Source organism: Oncorhynchus clarkii, chromosome 21 (genome assembly GCF_045791955.1).
Source record: "Oncorhynchus clarkii lewisi isolate Uvic-CL-2024 chromosome 21, UVic_Ocla_1.0, whole genome shotgun sequence".
In the NCBI taxonomy this organism is placed as follows: domain Eukaryota; kingdom Metazoa; phylum Chordata; class Actinopteri; order Salmoniformes; family Salmonidae; genus Oncorhynchus; species Oncorhynchus clarkii.
In genome coordinates this window covers 53,010,053-53,034,657 of record NC_092167.1, presented here as the reverse complement: position 1 = coordinate 53,034,657, position 24,605 = coordinate 53,010,053, and the positions used below count along the sequence as shown (strand labels likewise).

Sequence of the window (24,605 nt, the reverse complement as noted above, 5' to 3'; positions counted from 1 at the left end):
GGGGACACAGCCTTTACAACACAATTTATAAACAAAGCCAGTCTGGTGTAAAGCCTCTTTCCCTGTCTGCTCTTGAATGGCAAATCCAGGCATAGTAATTCATACACCATTTGTTGTGTTCATGAAGAAACAAAACTGTGGGAGCAACAATTCCATCTGGGGCTTCCATGCCCGGCCTTGTTGGCTAAGTTCAATGCCCGGCTTCACCCCCCCCGTAGAGCCGGCCCTGTTGGCTAAGTTCAATGACCTCTTCACCGCCCCATAGAGTCGGCCTGTTGGCTAAGTTCAATGACCTTTTCACCGCCCCGTAGAGCCGGCCCTGTTTGCTAAATTCAATGCCCGGCTTCACCGCCCCGTAGAGCCGGCCCTGTTGGCTAAATTCAATGACCTCTTCACCGCCCCGTAGAGCCGGCCCTGTTGGCTAAGTTCAATGCCCGGCTTCACCCCCCCCCCGTAGAGCCGGCCGTGTTGGCTAAGTTCAATGCCCGGCTTCACCGCCCCGTAGAGCCGGCCCTGTTGGCTAAGTTCAATGACCTCTTCACCGCCCCATAGAGTCGGCCTGTTGGCTAAGTTCAATGACCTTTTCACCGCCTCGTAGAGCCGGCCCTGTTTGCTAAATTCAATGCCCGGCTTCACCACCCCGTAGAGCCGGCCCTGTTGGCTAAATTCAATGACCTCTTCACCGCCCCGTAGAGCCGGCCCTGTTGGCTAAGTTCAATGCCCGGCTTCACCCCCCCCGTAGAGCCGGCCCTGTTGGCTAAGTTCAATGCCCGGCTTCACCGCCCCGTAGAGCCGGCCCTGTTGGCTAAGTTCAATGACCTCTTCACCGCCCCATTGAGTCGGCCTGTTGGCTAAGTTCAATGACCTTTTCACCGCCCCGTAGAGCCGGCCCTGTTTGCTAAATTCAATGCCCGGCTTCACCGCCCCGTAGAGCCGGCCCTGTTGGCTAAATTCAATGACCTCTTCACCGCCCCTGTTGGCTAAGTTCAATGACCTCTTCACTGCCCTGTAAAGCCGGGGCAGAGTTTAGCACGTTAATGTATTATCAAAATGCAATAAGCATTCCCACAGGTCACGGGTATTCAGCTTTTTTTAAGCAAGATTAGGGTCAATGTAATAATGAAGTAGTCAGACAGGATACTAAAAACACATTTATTTCTGTAGGGTTAGGGAACATTAACACCATCACACACACACACGCAGAGAGTTGGTCCCACTGGCCTGTTGTGGCAACTCAGGGACAAGTTGCAAAAAGAGGACGCTCATGTCTTCATAGTATCACACTAGTTTCCATAGCAACGCACTACTCCATCTCTGCAGTGAAACACTCTCAGAAATGCAAGAGAGACAGCGAGAGAGAAATGCAGCGAGAGAAACACAGCGAGAGGAAGCGAGAGAGAAATGCAGCGAGAGAGAGAAATGCAGGGAGAGAGAGAGAAATGCAGGGAGAGAGAGAAATGCAGCGAGAGAGAGAAATGCAGCGAGAGAGAGAAATGCAGCGAGAGAGAGAAATGCAGCGAGAGAGAGAAATGCAGCGAGAGAGAGAAATGCAGCGAGAGAGAGAAATGCAGGGAGAGAGAGAGAAATGCAGCGAGAGAGAGAAATGTAGGGAGAGAGAGAGAAATGCAGGGAGAGAGAGAAATGCAGCGAGAGAGAGAAATGCAGCGAGCGAGAGAGAAATGCAGGGAGAGAGAGAGAGAGAAATGCAGGGAGAGAAATGCAGGGAGAGAAAGAAATGCAGCGAGAGAGAGAGAAATGCAGGGAGAGAGAGAAATGCAGGGAGAGAGAGAAATGCAGCGAGAGAGAGAAATGCAGCGAGAGAAATGCAGGGAGAGAGAGAGAGAAATGCAGCGAGAGAAATGCAGGGAGAGAGAGAGAAATGCAGCGAGAGAGAGAAATGCAGCGAGAGAAATGCAGGGAGTGAGAGAGAGAAATGCAGGGAGAGAGAGAAATGCAGCGAGAGAGAGAGAAATGCAGGGAGAGAGAGAGAAATGCAGGGAGAGAGAAATGCAGCGAGAGAGAGAAATGCAGCGAGAGAGAGAAATGCAGCGAGAGAGAAATGCAGGGAGAGAAATGCAGCGAGAGAGAGAAATGCAGGGAGAGAGAGAGAGAAATGCAGCGAGAGAAATGCAGGGAGAGAAACAGGTAGCAAAAGAGAGACAGGATTCATACAGACAGCGGCAAGTCAAATTCAAGGACTTAAGTACTTTTTCAAGCACTAATATTTATTTTCAAGGACCATCAGTTTGTAATATTAACCATGTGTATGTGACCAATAAAATGGGATTATGCAATTGTTTCTAGTTGCCACCAGATGACAGTATATCGCCACAACCTTAATGGAAAAAAATGACTATATTATTCATCACTAAAGTTATACACTACCTTACAAGTTATACTCAATACGTTGCTTTATTATATACATGAATCGTCAGTACGGATGATGTCATTTGAGTATTAATGACTATTGTATTTTTATTGCACATTTGGGAATCTTAATATCTACGAAAAAGCATCTCGCTTCCGACTGGCAGCTTTAGTGTCGCTGCTCGGGTGAACAGCCAACAGAACGCCAGGAGCCTGGCTGCCGCTTGATAAAATTGAATGTCGCAGGACCCCGGTGAATGGCGCGATTGGTAAAAATGCTCTGGAGGTCATTGCAGAGAAAAAGTCACAACGTAGAACTGGCGCCGGCGCAGGATGCAGAGTTGTCTTTGCCGCTTCATGTCGCTCTTCAGGGTCGAATCACCCATGTGAATGTTTCATGAGCTGAAATAAAAGATCCCAGAAATGTTCCATACCCACAACAGGTTAAATCTACATGCCTGGCCTTTTAGCTATCGATGTGATGTTTGGCGGAACCTAATCAGTCAGTTTTGGACCTGCCTGGCGGAGTGGGTGGAATGAGCGATCTCGCCTGGCAACCAGAGCATGGAACGTAACGTGAGGAAATAAAACTGGGTAGAATGCAAGACCAATACTTTTTTCATAAACATATTTGATCATTTTCTGTTCTCCTTTAGTTCAAGTACTTTTCAAGTACCAACTTGAGAAAACGTCAGATTTTCAAGGTGTTCCATTTCAGAGTGCTAATTCAAGTATTTTAAGCACCTCAATCACCTTGTGAACCCTGGAGAGAAAGAGCCAGAGAGAGAAGCCGAGAGAGATGCCGAGAGAGAAAGAGAGAGAAGCCGAGAGAGAAAGAGAGAGAAGCCGAGACAGAAAGAGAGAAGCCGAGAGAGAAAGGGAGAGACGCCGAGAGAGAAAGAGAGAGACGCCAAGAGAGAGACGCCGAGAGAGACGCCGAGAGAGAAAGAGGCCGAGAGAGAAAGAGAGATGCCGAGAGAGAAAGAGAGATGCCGAGAGATGTGAGAAATGTGACAGAGAGTCATGTTATCATTTATGAGGAAACAGTATAACTTCAGGAGAAACGGTGGTTTGCCTCTCTTCCTCTTCCGTCTCTCTTCACAGGGTGATCTTTGTGTTGCGGAAGCTGGAATTATCCCTAAAAAGAAAACAGAGATCAATAAAAAAAAGTTTGAATTATCTATAGAGATAACACAGTACACACTGAGTGGTCGTTGTGTGTCCACGATGGTGTTAGGTGGGAGTGTGTGTGCGAATCGTACTTGAGGCTGTCGTTGTGTGTCTTGTACTCCATGATGGTGTTGGGAGGGAGGTTCAGGACGCGCCGAAGAGTGTCTCGGATTCTAGATGTCGTCACCTGATCGCTGGCCGTCTTATTCCATATAGACAAGATGTCCTCCTAGACAGACAGACAGACAGACACGCGAGTGAGTGAGGCTGAATCTCAAACCGAACACTTTGAACACTCGATATGCGTGTTCAGTCAATCTCAAATAGTTGTGGAGTCATCGAGGGCTCCACTGCAGCCTTTGGAAGCCTCTTCATCGGCCGTCGCAGCAAGTTCATCCCAACAATTTCAGCACCTCACTTAGTCACAACTACTTTGCCCTCAAAAATAGTAAAATAAGTCAACAGAAAACAAGTTAACGAGGTCTTAGTCACGCAATTTTTCATCTAGCTAAGGAGTTTAGTGCTTGAATGAGCTGTATTGGTGATTAATGTACACGAAAACTTGTCCATTACATTAGCTTGCTAGCTAGCTGTAAGCCTGAACCAGCCTCGTCATATTCCCATTACATTAGCAATCCATCACTCTCCTTGGTCAAATAGCCCTTACACAGCCTGGAGGTGTGTTGGGTCATTGTCCTGTTGAAAAACAAATGATAGTCCCACTAAGCCCAAACCAGATGGGATGGCGTATCTCTGCAGAATGCTGTGGTAGCCATGCTGGTTAAAAGTGCCTTGAATTCTATATAAATCGCAGACAGTGTCACCAGCAATGCACCCCCATACCACCAAGCTTCCCGGTGGGAACCACATATGCGGAGATCATCCGTTCACCTACTCCGCGTCTCACAAAGACATGGCGGTTGGAACCAAAACTCTCAAATTTGGACTCATCAGAACAAAAGGACAGATTTCCACCAATCGAATGTCCATTGCTTGTGTTTCTTGACCCAAGCAAGTCTCTTACTCTTATTGTTGTCCTTTAGTAGTGGTTTCTTTGCAGCAATTCGACCATTAAGGCCTGATTCATGTAGTCTCCTCTGAATAGTTGAGATGTGTCTGTTACTTGAACTCTGTGAAGCATTTATTTGGACTGCAATTTCTGAGGCTGATAACTATGGGCCTCCCCGCAGCAGGGGGAACTCTGGGCCTCCCCGCAGCAGGGGGAACTCTGGGCCTCCCCGCAGCAGGGGGAACTCTGGGCCTCCCCGCAGCAGGGGGAACTCTGGGCCTCCTTTCCTGTGGCGGCCCTCATGAGAGCCAGTTTCATCATAGGGCTTGATGTTTTTTGTGGCTGCACTTGAAGAAACTTTCAAAGCTCTTGACATTTTCTGGATTGACTGAGCTTCGTGTCTTAAAGTAATGATCGACTGTCGTTTCTCATTGCTTATTTGAGCTGTTCTTGCCATAATATGGACTTGGTCTTTTACCAAATAAGGCTACCTTGTCACAACACAACTGATTGGCTCAAACACATTAAGGAAATAAATTCCACAAAGTAACAAGGAAACCTGTTAATTGAAATGCATTCTAGGTGACTACCTCATGAAGCTGGTTGAGAGAATGCCAAGAGTGTGCAAAGCTGTCATCAAGGCAAAGGGTGTCTACTTTGAAGAATCTCAAATATATTTGGATTTGTTTAACACTTATTTGGTTACTACATGGTTCCATATGTTAATTCATAGAGTTGATATCTTCACTATTATTCTACAATGTAGACAATATTTTTACTAAAGAAAAACCCTGGAATGAGTACGTGTGTCCAAACTTTTGACTGGCACTGTCCCAAGTGCCCATGTTTCATAGCGAGTCGCGGGAGATAAAATCTAAATTCATTCGTGAGCATTTTTTATAATGACAAGTGGGACGTCAACTGGGCATCGTCTCAATGCTCATTTTGGCCCCAAAAAACGTAGTGATCACTATCAGCAAGTGGCCAATCGATAAAGGGCTTAGGGCCCAAGAGATTCAGCCTGTGTGTGTGTGTGTGTGTATGCGCGTGTGTGTATGCGTGTGTGTGTGTACCTGGAACCGTATAGAGACCACCACCCCACAGATCTCCTCTCCCACCATGAACTGTTCTCCCAACATGGCCAGAATAATGTTCTCCCAGAACCTGCTGGCAAGACCTGTCAACAACAACAATATTAACAACATGGCCAGAATAATGTTCTCCCAGAACCTGCTGCCCAGACCTGTCAACAACAATATTAACACCATGGCCAGAATAATGTTCTCCCAGAACCTGCTGCCCAGACCTGTCAAAAACAATATTAACAACATGGCCAGAATAATGTTCTCACAGAACCTGCTGCCCAGACCTGTCAACAACAATATTAACATGGCCAGAATAATGTTCTCCCAGAACCTGCTGCCCAGACCTGTCAACAACAATATTAACATGGCCAGAATAATGTTCTCCCAGAACCTGCTGCCCAGACCTGTCAACAACAATATTAACATGGCCAGAATAATGTTCTCCCAGAACCTGCTGCCCAGACCTGTCAACAACAATATTAACATGGCCAGAATAATGTTCTCCCAGAACCTGCTGGCCAGACCTGTCAACAACAACATTAACATGGCCAGAATAATGTTCTCCCAGAACCTGCTGGCCAGACCTGTCAACAACAACATTAACATGGCCAGAATAATGTTCTCCCAGAACCTGCTGCCCAGACCTGTCAACAACAACATTAACATGGCCAGAATAATGTTCTCCCAGAACCTGCTGGCCAGACCTGTCAACAACAATATTAACATGGCCAGAATAATGTTCTCCCAGAACCTGCTGGCCAGACCTGTCAACAACAACATTAACATGGCCAGAATAATGTTCTCAACAATACAAATAGAACAATATTAAAAGGTAGGTTTAAAGAAAAGCTTAGAATGCAAATAGGAGGTTTAAGAATGTTAAAAGGATGTTTGGGCTCCCGAGTGGCGCAAAAGGTCTAAGTTACTGCATCTCAGTGCTAGAGGCATCACGACAGACACTCTGGTTCGAATCCAGGCTGTATCACAACCGGCCGTGATTGGGAGCCCCTTTGGGCAGCGCACAATTGGCCCCGCGTCGTCCGGGTTTGGCTGGTGTAGGGAGTCATTGTAAATAAGAAATAGTTCTTAACTTGCCTAGTTAAATAAAGGTGACATTTACAATGTTAAAAATTACATTTAGAACATTAAAGGGAGGTTTAAAATGTTAAAGGGGGGTTTAGAATGTTAAAGGGGGGTTTAGAATGTTAAAGGGAGGTTTAGAATGTTAAAGGGGGGTTTAGAATGTTAAAGGGGGGTTTAGAATGTTAAAGGGAGGTTTAGAATGTTAAAGGGAGGTTTAGAATGTTAAAGGGGGGTTTAGAATGTTAAAGGGGGGTTTAGAATGTTAAAGGGAGGTTTAGAATGTTAAAGGGAGGTTTAGAATGTTAAAGGGAGGTTTAGAATGTTAAAGGGGGGTTTAGAATGTTAAAGGGGGGGTTTAGAATGTTAAAGGGGGGTTTAGAATGTTAAAGGGGGGTTTAGAATGTTAAAGGGGGGTTTAGAATGTTAAAGGGGGGTTTAGAATGTTAAAGGGGGGTTTAGAATGTTAAAGGGAGGTTTAGAATGTTAAAGGGAGGTTTAGAATGTTAAAGGGAGGTTTAGAATGTTAAAGGGAGGTTTAGAATGTTAAAGGGGGGTTTAGAATGTTAAAGGGGGGTTTAGAATGTTAAAGGGAGGTTTAGAATGTTAAAGGGAGGTTTAGAATGTTAAAGGGGGGTTTAGAATGTTAAAGGGAGGTTTAGAATGTTAAAGGGAGGTTTAGAATGTTAAAGGGAGGTTTAGAATGTTAAAGGGAGGTTTAGAATGTTAAAGGGGGGTTTAGAATGTTAAAGGGGGGTTTAGAATGTTAAAGGGAGGTTTAGAATGGTCAGGAAAAACGGTCCAACATCAGCGTCTTTCTAAATGTTTTAATTGAAATGGGGTCTTTGGTGCTTCATTGATGTGTCATTCTGGTCATGCGCGCCGTGACTGACGACTGGCCACTGTAGCTAGCCAGTAACTCCTCCAGGATGTGTTGATGTCATTTCAAAGGATTTGTTTTTAGATGGAATAAAAAGGCACTTCTGGAGGTAAATATTTTATTTATCAATTATTGTATTTTTCAGTATTAAATTACCTGGTATGATGGTACATCATAGCGATAGATAGAGGACTCATCTTTATATCTGTGCCATTATAGTGTCTGTGACATCATGGGCAGCACCATTGATGCTACAACCCATAGGAATCCCAACCCAGTTGACTACTTTAAAATGGCAGAAGCCCTCAATGGCGCTGCTAAAACAACCTTTGGCCACAAGAAGCTTCTATCATTCTCTATGTGGAGCACTGATCAGTTAAGTTGTTATTTTGGCGTTTTTGCCCAAAGTCAACATTTAAAAAAGGGAGGTTTAGTAATAACAACAGACCTTTCCGCAGCCTGATAATCCACTTCCCACCGTTCTTATTAGCTTCATCCTGGAGGGTTACATACAAAGATACAGTTGAAGTCGGATGTTTACATACACCTCAGCCAAATATATTTAAACTCAGTTTTTCACAATTCCTGACATTTAATCCTAGTAAAAATTCCCTGTTTTAGGTCAGTTAGGATCACCACTTTATTTTAAGAATGTGAAATGCCAGAATAATAGTAGATCATTATTTATTTCAGCTTTTATTTCTATCATCTATCATCACCTTCTAAATTACTATTTGGTAGCATTGCCTTTAAATTGTTTAACTTGGGTCAATCGTTTCGGGTAGCCGTCCACAAGCTTCCCACAACAAGTTGGGTGAATTTTGGCTCATTCCTCCTGACAGAGCTGGTGTAACTGAGTCAGGTTTGTAGGCCTCCTTGCTCTCACACGCTTTTTCAGTTTTGCCCACACATTTTCTATGGGATTGAGGTCAGGGCTTTGTGATGGCCACTCCAATACCTTGACTTTGTTGTCCTTTAGCTATTTTGCCACAACTTTGGAAGTATGCTTGGGGTCATTGTCCATTTGGAAGACCCATTTGTGACCAAGCTTTAACTTCCTGACTGTCTTGAGATGTTGCTTCAATATATCCACATGCTTTTCTTTCCTCATGACGCCATCTATTTTGTGAAGGGCACCAGTCCCTCCTGCAGCAAAGCACCCCCACAACATGATGCTACCACCCCAGTGCTTCACAGGGATGGTGTTCTTCGGCTTGCAAGCCTCCCCCTTTTTCCTCCAAACATAACGATGGTCATTATGGCCAAACAGTTCTATTTTTGTTTCATCAGACCAGAGGACATTTCTCCAAAAAGTACGATCTTTGTCCCCACACGTGCAGTTGCAAACCGCAGTCTGGCTTTTTGACGGCGGTTTACGAGTTTGAAGCTAGGTCTTGAAATAAATCCACAGGTACACCTCCAATTGACTCAAATTATGTCAATTAGCCTATCAGAAGCTTCTAAAGCCATGACATCATTTTCTGGAATTTTCCAAGCTGTTTAAAGGCACTGGAATTGTGATACATTGAATTATAAGTGAAATAATCTGTCTGTAAACAATTGTTGGAAAAATGACTTGTGTCATGGACAAAGTAGATGTCCTAACTGACTTGAGAAAACTATAGTTTGTTAACAAGAAATTTGTGGAGTGGTTGAAAAATGAGTTTTAATGACTCCAACCTAAGTGTATGTAAACTTCCGATTTCAACTGTACATATCAAAAGGTATGGTTATAGTGGATGGGATGCGACCATGCTAATGGCCTGACTTGACCATCTTACATACATCACATACAGTGAATACTGTTGGAGACTGACTTAAGCCAGTTTTAATATGTTTATAAGTAGCCTAGCAGTAGTAATTATTGTGTTATGGGTTGGATGGAATGGTCTTTGTGCATTGTATTTGGGCAGAGGGGAAGGGGGCCTGTATCTGAGGACAAGAATAATTGCATTAAGGTTGAATAGGAGGCATTTGTCTAGAGAGATAATGTTGTAGAACAATAATTACAATCTATCTTATCTCTCTAGTTTACACAGCACCCTCAGAAAGTATTCAGACCCCTTCTCCACATTCTGTTACGTTACAGTCTTATTAGAAAATTGATTAAATAAAAAATCCTCAATCTACACACAATAGCCCATAATGACAAAGCAAAAACAGGTTGAGACATTTTTGCTAAATAATAAAAAAATCTAACAGAAATACCTTATTTACATGAAATCAGACCCTTTGCTATGACACTCGAAATTGAGCTCAGGTGCATCCACGTATGGAGTAAAAAGTACATTATTTTCTTTAGGAATGTAGTGGAGTAAAAGTTTTCAAAAATATAAACAGTAAAGTAAATCTAATTTTAAATCTAATTTTCTTAGTAACATGCGCTGAATACAACAGCTGTAGCAGACCTTACAGTGAAATGCTTAGTTACGAGCCCCTAACCAACAATGCAGTTTCAAAAAAGTAATAATATGAATAAGAAATAAAACAAATAATTAAAGACCTCCCTATAGGCGGTCTCGTTGTTGTCCGTGATCAGCCCTACCACTGTTGTATCGTCTGCAAACTTAATGATGGTGTTGGGAGTCGTGCCTGGCCGTGCCGTCGTGGGTGAACAGGGAGTACAGGAGGGGACTGAGCACGCACACCTGAGGGGCACCTGTGTTGAGGATCAGTGTGGCGGATGTGTTGAATCCTACCCTTACCACCTGGGGGCAGCCCAGCAGGAAGTCCAGGATCCAGTTGCAGAGGGAGGTGTTTAGTCCCAGGGTCCTTAGTTTATTGATGAGCTTTGAGGGCACTATGGTGTTGAATGCTGAGCTGTAGTCAATAAATAACATTCTCACATATCCAGGTGGGAAAGGGCAGTTTGGAGTGCAATAGAGATTGCATCATCTGTGGATCTGTTTGGGCGGTATGCAAATTGGAGTGGGTCTAGGGCTTCTGGGATAATGGTGTTGATGTGAGCCATGACCAGGCTTTCAAAGCACTTCATGGCTACAGATGTGAGTGCTACGGGTCAGTAGTCATTTAGGCAGGTTACTATAGTGTTTTTGAGCACAGAGACTATGGTGGTCTGCTTCAAACATATTGGTATTACAGACTCGGACAGGGAGAGGTTCAAAATGTCACTGAAGACACTTGCCAGTTGGTCAGCACATGCTCGCATCGCAGTACACGTCCTGGTAATCTGTCTGGCCCTGCGGCCTTGTGAATGACGACCTGTTTAGGTCTTACATCGGCTGCAGAGAGCGTGAACACAGTCTTCTGGTACAGCTAGTGCTCTCATGCATGTTTCCGTGTTATTTGCCTCGAAGCAATCATTAAAGTAGTTTAGCTCGCTTGGTAGGCTCGTGTCACTGGGCAGCTCTCGGCTGTGCTTCCCTTGTTGTCTGTAATGGTTTGTTAAGAAGTACTTTAAAGTATCTGTACTTAAGTAGGTTTTTTGGGGTAATTTAAACCACTGATCATACCCACGAAAACGCGAGTCTGTAATCGCTGCCAAGGGTTCTTCAACAAAGTACTGAGTAACGGGTCTGAATACTTATTTAAATGTCACATTTCTATCTTTTTATCTTTAATGTCTAAAACCTGTTTTTACCCTAACCCGTTTTCGCCCTAACCTGTTTTTACCCTAAGTCTTATGGGGTAGTGTGTAGGTTACAGCTTTATTCTAAAATGGATTAAATTGTTTCCCCCTCAATCTACACACAATACCAAATAACGACAAAGCAAAAACAGGTTTAGACATTTCTAATTTATTAAAAATAAAACTGAACTACCCCATTTACATAAGTATTCAGACCCTTTACTCAGTACTTTGAAGCACCTTTGGCAGCGATTACAGCCTTGAGTTTTTGGTACAGCAGAGCTTGAGACTACAAGCTTGGCACACCTGTAGTTGGAGAGTTTCTCCCATTCTTCTCTGCAGATCCTCTCAAGCTCTGTCAGGTTGGATGGGGAGCGTCGCTGCACAGCTATTTTCAGGTCTCTCCAGAGATGTTCGATCGGGTTCACGTCCGGGCTCTGGCTGGGCCACTCAATGACATTCAGAGACGTGTCCCGAAGTCACTCCTGTGTTGTCTTGGCTGTGTGCTTAGGGTCATTGTCCTGTTGTAAGGTGAACCTTCTACCAAGTCTGATGTCCTGAGCGCTCAGGAGCAGGTTTTCATCAAGGATCTCTCTGTACTTTGCTCCGTTTATCTTTCCCTCTATCCTGACTCGTCTCCCAGTCTCTGCGACTAAAAAACATTCCCACAGTATGATGCTGCCACCATGCTTCACCATAGGGATGGTGCCAGGTTTCCTCCAGACATGATGCTTGGCATTCAGGCCAAAGAGTTCACCAGAGAATCTTGTTTCTCGTGGCCCGAGTCCTTTAGGTGCTTTTTGGCAAACACCAAACGGGCTGTCATGTGCCTTTTACTGAGGAGTGGCTTCCGTCTGGCCACTCTTACCATAAAGGACTGATTGGTGGAGTGCTGCAGAGATGGTTGTCCTTCTGGAAGGTTCTCCTATCTCCACAGAGGAACTTTAGAGCTCTGTCAGAGTGACCATCGTGTTCTTGGTCACCTCCCTGACCAAGGCCTTTCTCCCCCGATTGCTCAGTTTGGCCGGACGGCCAGCTCTAGGAAGAGTTTTGCAGGTTCCAAACTCCCCCATTTAAGAATTACGGAGGCCACTGTGTTCTTGGGGACCTTCAATGCTACAGCCATTTTTTGGTACCCTTTCCCAGATCTGTGCCTCGACACAATCATGTCTCAGCGCTCTACAGACAATTCCTTCAACCTCACGGCTTGGTTTTTGCTCTGACATGCACTGTCAACTGTGGGACCTTGTATAGACAGGTGTGTTCCTTTCTAAATCATGTCCAATCAATTTAATTTACCACAGGTGGACTTCAATCAAGTTGTAGAAACATCTCAAGAATGATCAATGGCAACAGGATGAACCTGAGCTCATTTTCGAGTCTCATATCAAAGGGTATGGGTTAAAAACCTGTTTTCGCTTTGTCATTATGGGCTATTGTGTGTAGATTGAAAAAAAAGAAGAATCCATTTTAGAATAAGGCTGTAACATAACAAAATGTGGGAAAAGGGGTCTGAATACTTTGATTACACTGTATCTACATGTTACCTTCCACATTATACCTATATATAATAATAATATAATGTGTATATATCTACATGTTACCTCCCACATTATACCCATATATAATAATAATAATATAATGTGTATATACAGTGCCTTGCGAAAGTATTCGGCCCCCTTGAACTTTGCGACCTGTTGCCACATTTCAGGCTTCAAACATAAAGATATAAAACTGTATTTTTTTGTGAAGAATCAACAACAAGTGGGACACAATCATGAAGTGGAACGACATTTATTGGATATTTCAAACTTTTTTAACAAATCAAAAACTGAAAAATTGGGCGTGCAAAATTATTCAGCCCCTTTACTTTCAGTGCAGCAAACTCTCTCCAGAAGTTCAGTGAGGATCTCTGAATGATCCAATGTTGACCTAAATGACTAATGATGATAAATACAATCCACCTGTGTGTAATCAAGTCTCCGTATAAATGCACCTGCACTGTGATAGTCTCAGAGGTCCGTTAAAAGCGCAGAGAGCATCATGAAGAACAAGGAAAACACCAGGCAGGTCCGAGATACTGTTGTGAAGAAGTTTAAAGCCGGATTTGGATACAAAAAGATTTCCCAAGCTTTAAACATCCCAAGGAGCACTGTGCAAGCGATAATATTGAAATGGAAGGAGTATCAGACCACTGCAAATCTACCAAGACCTGGCCGTTCCTCTAAACTTTCAGCTCATACAAGGAGAAGACTGATCAGAGATGCAGCCAAGAGGCCCATGATCACTCTGGATGAACTGCAGAGATCTACAGCTGAGGTGGGAGACTCTGTCCATAGGACAACAATCAGTCGTATATTGCACAAATCTGGCCTTTATGGAAGAGTGGCAAGAAGAAAGCCATTTCTTAAAGATATCCATAAAAAGTGTTGTTTAAAGTTTGCCACAAGCCACCTGGGAGACACACCAAACATGTGGAAGAAGGTGCTCTGGTCAGATGAAACCAAAATTGAACTTTTTGGCAACAATGCAAAACGTTATTTGTTGCGTAAAAGCAACACAGCTGAACACACCATCCCCACTGTCAAACATGGTGGTGGCAGCATCATGGTTTGGGCCTGCTTTTCTTCAGCAGGGACAGGGAAGATGGTTAAAATTGATGGGAAGATGGATGGAGCCAAATACAGGACCATTCTGGAAGAAAACCTGATGGAGTCGGCAAAAGACCTGAGACTGGGACGGAGATTTGTCTTCCAACAAGACAATGATCCAAAACATAAAGCAAAATCTACAATGGAATGGTTCAAAAATAAACATATCCAGGTGTTAGAATGGCCAAGTCAAAGTCCAGACCTGAATCCAATCGAGAATCTGTGGAAAGAACTGAAAACTGCTGTTCACAAATGCTCTCCATCCAACCTCACTGAGCTCGAGCTGTTTTGCAAGGAGGAATGGGAAAAAATGTCAGTCTCTCGATGTGCAAAACTGATAAAGACATACCCCAAGCGACTTACAGCTGTAATCGCAGCAAAAGGTGGCGCTACAAAGTATTAACTTAAGGGGGCTGAATAATTTTGCACGCCCAATTTTTCAGTTTTTGATTTGTTAAAAAAGTTTGAAATATCCAATAAATGTCATTCCACTTCATGATTGTGTCCCACTTGTTGTTGATTCTTCACAAAAAAATACAGTTTTATATCTTTATGTTTGAAGCCTGAAATGTGGCAAAAGGTCGCAAAGTTCAAGGGGGGCGAATACTTTCGCAAGGCACTGTATCTACATGTTACCTCCCACATTATACCCATATATAATAATAATATAATGTGTATATATCTACATGTTACCTCCCACATTATACCCATATATAATAATATCATGTGTATATAGACATGTTACCTCCCACATGGGTTTGATTCCCTCTTTAAACAGGTGGAAGTCAGAGTGGCCAGTCAGATCTCCCGGTCGCACCAGGTGACTGTAGAACTTCCAGAACTGCTCCACCTGGCAACCAATCACAGCACAAGATAACATCAACTACATGATGCGTGTGTGTACGATGTGTGTACACGATGCGTGTTAGTGGTGTGTGTACTGACCGATGCGTGTTAGTGGTGTGTGTGTGTGTGATGCGTGTTAGTGGTGTGTGTATGTGATGCGTGTTGGTGGTGTGTGTATGTGATGCGTGTTAGTGGTGTGTGTATGTGATGCGTGTTAGTGGTGTGTGTATATGATGCGTGTTAGTGGTGTGTGTATATGATGCGTGTTAGTGGTGTGTGTATATGATGCGTGTTAGTGGTGTGTGTACTGACCGATGCGTGTTGGTGGTGTGTGTATATGATGCGTGTTAGTGGTGTGTTTCCTGACCTGATGCGTGTTGGTGGTGTGTGTGTGTGTATATGATGCGTGTTAGTGGTGTGTGTACTGACCGATGCGACCGTGCCGATCTGTCTGATGTTCTGTTCATAACTCTGTGTGTTGGCGGGCCGGGACGGAGTCCTCCGAGAATACCACAAGGTATAGTTATACTGGAGAGGATGCTCCCCTACTGCAGGACTCACCGTCTAACACAGTCAGTATGAGGCATTAGTTACAACAGTTTGTGTGTATACAGTGCCTTGCGATAGTATTCAGCCCCCTTGAACTTTGCGACCTTTTGCCACATTTCAGGCTTTAAACATAAAGATATAAAACTGTATTTTTTTGTGAAGAATCAACAACAAGTGGGACACAATCATGAAGTGGAACGACATTTATTGGATATTTCAAACTTTTTTAACAAATCAAAAAATGAAAAATTGGGCGTGCAAAATTATTCAGCCCCTTTACTTTCAGTGCAGCAAACTCTCTCCAGAAGATCAGTGAGGATCTCTGAATGATCCAATGTTGACCTAAATGACTAAAGATAATAAATACAATCCACCTGTGTGTAATCAAGTCTCCGTATAAATGCACCTGCACTGTGATAGTCTCAGAGGTCTGTTAAAAGCGCAGAGAGCATCATGAAGAACAAGGAACACACCAGGCAGGTCCGAGATACTGTTGTGAAGAAGTTTAAAGCCGGATTTGGATACAAAAAGATTTCCCAAGCTTTAAACATCCCAAGGAGCACTGTGCAAGCGATAATATTGAAATGGAAGGAGTATCAGACCACTGCAAATCTACCAAGACCTGGCCGTTCCTCTAAACTTTCAGCTCATACAAGGAGAAGACTGATCAGAGATGCAGCCAAGAGGCCCATGATCACTCTGGATGAACTGCAGAGATCTACAGCTGAGGTGGGAGACTCTGTCCATAGGACAACAATCAGTCGTATATTGCACAAATCTGGCCTTTATGGAAGAGTGGCAAGAAGAAAGCCATTTCTTAAAGATATCCATAAAAAGTGTTGTTTAAAGTTTGCCACAAGCCACCTGGGAGACACACCAAACATGTGGAAGAAGGTGCTCTGGTCAGATGAAACCAAAATTGAACTTTTTGGCAACAATGCAAAACGTTATGTTTGGCGTAAAAGCAACACAGCTCATCACCCTGAAAACACCATCCCCACTGTCAAACATGGTGGTGGCAGCATCATGGTTTGGGCCTGCTTTTCTTCAGAAGGGACAGGGAAGATGGTTATAATTGATGGGAAGATGGATGGAGCCAAATACAGGACCATTCTGGAAGAAAACCTGATGGAGTCTGCAAAAGACCTGAGACTGGGACGGAGATTTGTCTTCCAACAAGACAATGATCCAAAACATAAAGCAAAATCTACAATGGAATGGTTCAAAAATAAACATATCCAGGTGTTAGAATGGCCAAGTCAAAGTCCAGACCTGAATCCAATCGAGAATCTGTGGAAAGAACTGAAAACTGCTGTTCACAAATGCTCTCCATCCAACCTCACTGAGCTCGAGCTGTTTTGCAAGGAGGAATGGGAAAACATTTCAGTCTCTCGATGTGCAAAACTGATAGACATACCCCAAGCGACTTACAGCTGTAATCGCAGCAAAAAGGTGGCTCTACAAAGTATTAACTTAAGGGGGCTGAATAATTTTGCACGCCCAATTTTTCAGTTTTTGATTTGTTAAAAAAGTTTGAAATATCCAATAAATGTCGTTCCACTTCACGATTGTGTCCCACTTGTTGTTGATTCTTCACAAAAAAACACAGTTTTATATCTTTATGTTTGAAGCCTGAAATGTGGCAAAAGGTCGCAAAGTTCAAGGGGGCCGAATACTTTCGCAAGGCACTGTATATACACTGCTCAAAAAAAAAAAAACACTTAAACAACAATGTAACTCCAAGTCAATCACACTTCTGTGAAATCAAACTGTCCACTTAGGAAGCAACACTGATTGACAATACATTTCACATGCTGTTGTGCAAATGGAATAGACAACAGGTGGAAAATATAGGCAATTAGCAAGACACCCCCAATAAAGGAGTGGTTCTGCAGGTGATAACCACAGACCACTTCTCAGTTCCTATGCTTCCTGGCTGATGTTTTGGTCACTTTTGAATGCTGGCGGTGCTTTCAGTCTAGTGGTAGCATGAGACGGAGTCTACAACCCACACAAGTGGCTCAGGTAGTGCAGCTCATCCAGGATGGCACATCAATGCGAGCTGTGGCAAGGTTTGCTGTGTCTGTCAGCGTAGTGTCCAGAGCATGGAGGCGCTACCAGGAGACAGGCCAGTACATCAGGAGACGTGGAGGAGGCCGTAAGAGGGCAACAACCCAGCAGCAGGACTGCTACCTCCGCCTTTGTGCAAGGAGGAGAAGGAGGAGCACTGCCAGAGCGCTGCAAAATGACCTCCAGCAGGCCACAAATGTGCATGTGTCTGCTCAAGCGGTCAGAAACAGACTCCATGAGGGTGGTATGAGGGCCCGACGTCTACAGGTGGGGGTTGTGCTTACATACAGCCCAACACTGTGCAGGATGTTTGGCATTTGCCAGAGAACACCAAGATTGGCAAATTCGCCACTGGCGCCCTGTGCCCTTCACAGATGAAAGCAGGTTCACACTGAGCACATGTGACAGACGTAACAGTCTGGAGACGCCGTGGAGAACGTTCTGCTGCCTGCAACATCCTCCAGCATGACCGGTTTGGCGGTGGGTCAGTCATGGTGTGGGGTGGCATTTCTTTGGGGGGCCGCACAGCCCTCCATGTGCTTGCCAGAGGTAGCCTGACTGCCATTAGGTACCGAGACGAGATCCTCAGACCCCTTGTGAGACCATATGCTGGTGCGGTTGGCCCTGGGTTCCTCCTAATGCAAGACAATGCTAGATGTGGCTGGAGTGTGTCAGCAGTTCCTGCAAGAGGAAGGCATTGATGCTATGGACTGGCCTGTCCGTTCCCCAGACCTGAATCCAATTGAGCACATCTGGGACATCATGTCTCGCTCCATCCACCAATGCCACGTTGCACCACAGACTGTCCAGGAGTTGGCGGATGCTTTAGTCCAGGTCTGGGAGGAGATACCTCAGGAGACCATCCGCCACCTCATCAGGAGCATGCCCAGGCGTTGTAGGGAGGTCATACAGGCACGTGGAGGCCACACACACTACTGAGCCTCATTTTGACTTGTTTTAAGGACATTACATCAAAGTTGGATCAGCCTGTAGTGTGGTTTTCCACTTTAATTTTGAGTGTGACTCCAAATCCAGACCTCCATGGGTTGATCAATTTGGTTTTCATTGATAATTTGTGTGATTTTGTTGTCAACACATTCAACTATGTAAAGAAAAAAGTATTTAATAAGAATATTTCATTCATTCAGATCTAGGATGTGTTATGTTAGTGTTCCCTTTATTTTTTTGAGCAGTAATATATATATATATATATATATATACACATACATACACACACATACATACATACATACATACATACATAGTCTCGTTGACAGGAGGAGATGGGTAACCACAGGAAAGGGTTGTCTCGTTGACAGGAGGAGATGGGTAACCACAGGAAAGGGTTGTCTCGTTGACAGGAGGAGATGGGTAACCACAGGAAAGGGTTGTCTCGTTGACAGAAGGAGATGGGTAACCACAGGAAAGGGTTGTCTCGTTGACAGGAGGAGAAGGGTAACACACACACTGGCCTCTACACACACACTGGCCTCTACACACACACTGGCCTCTACACACACACTGGCCTCTACACACACACTCTATCAACAGAGTTGATAGACAACAGAGTTGATAGAGATGAGGGTTTTGGGAGGGGGTTCACTGTGTACGTGTCTGGTGTGTGTTGCGTACCTTGCGTCGGTTGTTGTTGATGGAGCCGTCTTCCTCCCGGTTACAGACTGTCTCATCCTGATCCTCTGGGTCGTCATCTTTCAGACTGGGGGGGAGAGAATATACACACACATTATACACCCTAACACTCCTGATCCCCTGAGGCATCATCTTTAATGTGTGTATGTGTACACACACAGATAGCTAGTTAGCTGGATTGATACCTTTGGGATGAATTAGAACGCCGACTGCAAGTAAGGCCTAATCGCCCAACATCAGTGCACGACCTCACTAATGCTCTTGTGGCTGAATGGAAGCAAGTCCCCACAGCAATGTTACTACATCTAGTGGAAAGCCTTAGCAGAAGAGTGGAGGACGTTATAAATGCAATGTTCCTACATCTAGTGGAAAGCCTTCCCAGAAGAGTGGAGGCTGTTATAGCAGCAATGTTCCTACATCTAGTGGAAAGCCTTCCCAGAAGAGCGGAGGCTGTTATAACAGCAATGTTCCAACAACTAGTGGAAAGCCTTCCCAGAAGGGTGGAGGCTACTATAGCAGCAAAAGGGGGACCAACTCCATATTAATTCTCATGAATGAGATGTTGGACGAGCAGGTGTCCACATACACTCCATGACCAACTGTATGTGCACTCGCACCATTCCTATTTTATTCAGCTAAATTCAATTAATATTCTTACAATAAAATCAGAAAATAAAATGACATAGGACTTGACCATATCTTGTCAGCTAAATGAACAAGGTTAAAGCCTATAGCATGGAGCAGAGCCAGATACCATACAGTAGGACAACTCATTACATTTCTTATGAAATACATTCTCTTCATTTCTTTAAACCTGCCTAAAATAATGGATTTATTGTTGTGTATAATCAATGGATTTATTGTGGTGTATAATCAATAGATTTATTGTGGTGTCTAATCAATAGATTTATTGTGGTGTATAATCAATGGATTCATTGTGGTGTCTAATCAATTGATTTATTAGAATGTAGATGTTCCAAAGGTGTGCATCAGCGGCTTGTAAGTGTGGAGGCCTGGAGATGGTCAACTTATTTATGTTCATTAAAACTGTCGATACCGTGAGGCCGGCAGTCTTTTGCATGACAAAAAACGTCTGAAAGTAATGTCATGACAGCCACAGCCCTAGTTGTTGTGCTATGGTTGTGGTGCTGTTGTCTGAGGAGGAGATAGGACTTTTCATTTGGTTGTGGTGCTGTTGTCTGAGGAGGAGATAGCACTTTTCATTTGGTTGTGGTGCTGTTGTCTGAGGAGGAGATAGCAATTTTCATTTGGTTGTGGTGCTGTTGTCTGAGGAGGAGATAGCACTTTTCATTTGGTTGTGGTGCTGTTGTCTGAGGAGGAGATAGCACTTTTCATTTGGTTGTGGTGCTGTTGTCTGAGGAGGAGATAGCTCTTTTCATTTGGTTGTGGTGCTGTTGTCTGAGGAGGAGATAGCACTTTTCATTGTGTGTAGCTCCTACAAATTCTTTAGGAAACCCACAGTGGTAGCACAGTACTCTGGGGTAAAACTGAGAAGACTTGATCACATGGACGGGCCATATTGCCAGTCATTTTGAAATCAAGTGACAACATCACAGAGATGCTTGGTGAAATATGGCACAGATGTGAGAGGCCACAGTCTTATTGAAAGCATTAACAGGGCAGAGATTTGCGGACATTAAAGTCTGCAAGAGTATGTAGTTGACAGCACAGTGGGTCAGCAAGATGAGACGAGCGGGAGTGTAAAACACTGTTTTTCAGCACAGTGGATGCCGTGCTGGGGGAAATGTCATCAAGAAGGAAATGGTCATCTGGTGGAAGCTCGGTGTGCCATGGATCCTTAGAGCCCAAACTGTTTGGATGTGAACAAGGTCAAGCTATTGCTGGATCTAACCAAAACTGAACCAATGGAAGCAGAGTTTGTGGCTTGCACATTCTTGCAAAGTGAAATCCCAATCACAGCCAGTAACACACAGACCCCACTCAATGTTCTTCAAAGGTACGGTGGGCCTTTGTCAGCAATGCCAACTGTGCTGTTGGTACTGAAACATGGATTAAAACCTCTACAGGATCGGTGTCCCTAAACCGGGACAGTTGTTGCTAACGTGCGCTAACGTGACTAGAATGACACAAGTAACATCCAACTTTCCAGGACATAAACATGTCTTCTATGGGCAGAATGCAGTTAGATTAAATCTGATTAGATTAGATCTGCTAACCAGGTGACCATTAACATCTGCTAACCATGTGTATGTGACAAATATTTGATTTTATTTGTTTTTGATCTGACATGCCCTGTCAAATGTGCCTTCCCAAATCATTAGCTACACTTACAAACTGCATAGCATTACAGCAGTATGCACCGGTATGTTAGCTAGTTACCTAATTAGTTAGTTGGCAACTAATTCATCAAACTTGCCAGGCAGTATATTAACTATCTGCTATCAAACTAACTACCCAACATTTATTGACATTCTTAGCTAAGTGGTATCGTTGTTGTATGTTTTAATGGACATAGCCAGAATTAACTATCTACTCACTCTCGCGCAGAATAACTAATGAATTTACGAACGCTCAACAACCATTGAATATGGCCGGTGTCAGTAAACGTCGGCAAAAAAAAAGCTTCATTAAATTGTTGCCAGCAGCACAGTTAGTCACCAACACTCTGGATAACATGAAAACAGCCTAACCAGACCTGCTAGGGTGAGGAAAATGGTCAGAGTGAGGTGTTCTCTCATTATGTGTCTGGAAGTAGCTAGCCAACGTTAGCCAGTTAGCGTGACTGCTGTTGAACGCTCAGATCAACCCTAGTCCTCGGCCAGAGCGTCCAGTGTGTGCTCTGAATGCTCCAAGAGCGAATCACTCTGTGAATCACTCTGAATTTACGAACGGATAATCTGACAACGCCCTGGATTTACAAACAGATAATCTGACAACGCCCTGGATTTACGAACAGATAATCTGACAACGCCCTGGATTTACGAACGGATAATCTGACAACGCCCTGGATTTACGAACAGATGATCTGACAACGCCCTGGATTTACGAACAGATAATCTGACAACGCCCTGGATTTACGAACAGATAATCTGACAACGCCCTGGATTTACGAACGGATAATGTGACAACGCCCTGGATTTACGAACGGATATAAAAACAAATGTCAAATACAGGTAGCTGAGTCAAATAATTAACATCCAATCACATTAACAGTTACTCTCTTGCGGGAATTCCACCAACGGTCCGTATGAGGCCAAATGTAGCTGCTGCTCATTCCGTTTGCACAAAAATGGATAAATTGTTTAAAAAAGTAAGGCCGCGTCCATAGAGACACATACCAGCTCTACTGGTAGTACTGCTACTACCAGCAGTACTGCACCTGTCGACGACAAGTTGTTCTGCTTACACGACCACATCCAATGCTGGCATCAGTAATTCTACATGTTGTTAGTCCAGCTAGCATGGACACTGATAGCTGTGAATCTGATGCAGCTGAAGAGCCACTGCCCCCTTACCCGGGAAAGCACCGAACAGACAGGGACATGGACCACCGAAGAGGCGCAAATATGATGAGAACTACATTGATTTGAGGTTCACTTAGATTGGGAGCAGTGCCTTTCCTCAGCCACAGTGTGTTATATGTGCAAAACTACTATCTCACAACTCGACGAAACCTTCACGCTTGCACAGACATTTAGAAACAAAACATGCCAATTTGAAAAATAAGCCACAGGAGTTTGAGCGAGAATTAAGACGAGATTCAAGTAGTAAGACATGTATAAAAGCAACAAATACCATTAATTACGGGCTAGAAGCGTCTTATATGGTAAACTACCGAGGGGCTAGAACAGGCAAGGCCCATGGTATTGTGGAGGACTTAATTCTTCCTGCTGCCGCAGATATGGCTGGGACAATGCTGGTAGAAAAGGAAAAAAAAATACACAGATAATGCCTCCATAAAAACACTTTCACGACAGGAGATGTTTTGAAAACAATTACTGCTTCTCATACAAGCCAGTAAATTCCGTGTTACAGCTGGATGAGTCAACAGACATGACGGGCCTGGCACAACTCCTGGTATATGTCCGTTATTTTTATGGGGGGGGTCAATTAAGGAAGACATCCTCTTCTGCAAACCACTGGAAACCAGGACAACAGGAGAGGATATTTTTAAAGTACTGGACAGCTTTGTGACATCATACGGACTTTGGTGGTCAAGATGTGTTGGTATCTGTACTGATGGCACTACACAGTTAAATAAAGATTAAATAATATGTACTGATGGCGCAAAAGCCATGAAAGGGAGACAGGAGTGTTAACGCACGTGCAAGCAGTTGCTCCCTAGGCAACTTGGATACACTGCAGCATCCACCGAGAGGCTCTTGCTGCCATGAAAATGCTTGACAGCTTGAAAGACGTTTTGGACACTACTTAAAGCAAGGTCCCTGAACTCACGTGTATTTTCTGCATTATGCAATGATATGGGCAGCGACCATCTAAAGTTTTTACTACATACAGAAGTGCGCTGGTTATTTTTTTGTTTGTTTTTTATTTAACTAGGCAAGTCAGTTAAGAACAAATTCATATTTTCAATGACGGCCTAGGAACAGTGGGTTAAACTGCCTTGTTCGGGGGCAGAACTATAGATTTTCACCTTGTCAACTCAGGGAGTCGTTAGACCATCCTTTCGGGTCCTGCCCAACGTACTAACCACTAGGCTACCTGGGTCAAATTATTGACACGTCTTTTTGAATTGAGGAGCTCAAAGTTTTCTTTACTGACCATCATTTTCACTTTGTCTGACCGCTTGCATGATGACGAGTTTCTCACACGACTGGCCTATCTGGGTGATGTTTCTCTCACCTGGACTGTGGGTAGCTGATAACTACCCACATTCACCACTTACTAAATCAACCATAGCATCTTAATGAGTAGCTAACTACATTACAGAATGGGAATCATTGCTAGCACAGACGGGCAGACAACTTAACTGTTCAAATTGGTTCATCTCAGCTTCGACCAGTCCTCTTCACAGAGTAGCTAACCTCAAAAGAGCCTGGTTTGTTAAGGAGTTTAAAAGTTCCTAAATAATCGCTTTAATTAACTAGCTGGCTAAACGTTTTTATTAACTAGCTGGCTAAGTTACTTCGCCAACTAACTTCAAAACAAGCAAGATGGCGTCTCTGCAGTTCTACGCGTGAAGGCAAGCAGACGGATCGGTGGCTGGGACAAACAGAAAGAAGTCGAAGTCCTAAGCGAAACGCCCTTTGAATGACCCAGCTCCGTTCATTACTCGAATGTATTGATGGATTGTTGGTGAGATGGATGGATGGCCTGCTTTCGTATTTTAGATAATGAATAATCAACAGCATCATGTAATACATGTTGCGGAAGGATATGCGCATACAGTATCTGAAGGGTCTCCCGAGGCGCCTAAGGCACTGCATCTCAGTGCTAAGGCAGCGGCACTACAGACCCTGGTTCATTTCCAGCATGTATCACAACCAGCCGTGATTGGGAGCCCCATAGGGCGGCACACAATTGTCCCAGCGTCATCCGTTTAGGGTTCGGCCGGGGTAGGCCATCATTGTAAATACGAATATGTTCATAGTTGTCTTGCCTAGTTAAATAAAGGTTAAATAAAAATCAGAACAACTGCAGTTGTATTACCACAAGA

At 44.0% G+C, this 24,605-nt stretch overlaps 1 protein-coding gene across 1 annotated transcript; it reads right to left on the bottom strand.

The window, feature by feature from the left end:
• Positions 1-1,138: 1,138 nt before the first annotated feature.
• LOC139379139 (eukaryotic translation initiation factor 4E type 2-like) lies at positions 1,139-24,236 on the bottom strand. The gene is made up of 8 exons (XM_071121975.1): positions 23,920-24,236; positions 18,929-19,013; positions 15,107-15,241; positions 14,577-14,681; positions 8,040-8,088; positions 5,620-5,723; positions 3,630-3,766; positions 1,139-3,505 (listed from the first exon to the last, which is right to left on the bottom strand). Exons 1-8 carry the CDS (start codon positions 23,934-23,936, stop codon positions 3,466-3,468), a joined length of 672 nt encoding a protein of 223 aa, XP_070978076.1. The 5' UTR covers positions 23,937-24,236; the 3' UTR covers positions 1,139-3,465.
• Positions 24,237-24,605: the final 369 nt, after the last annotated feature.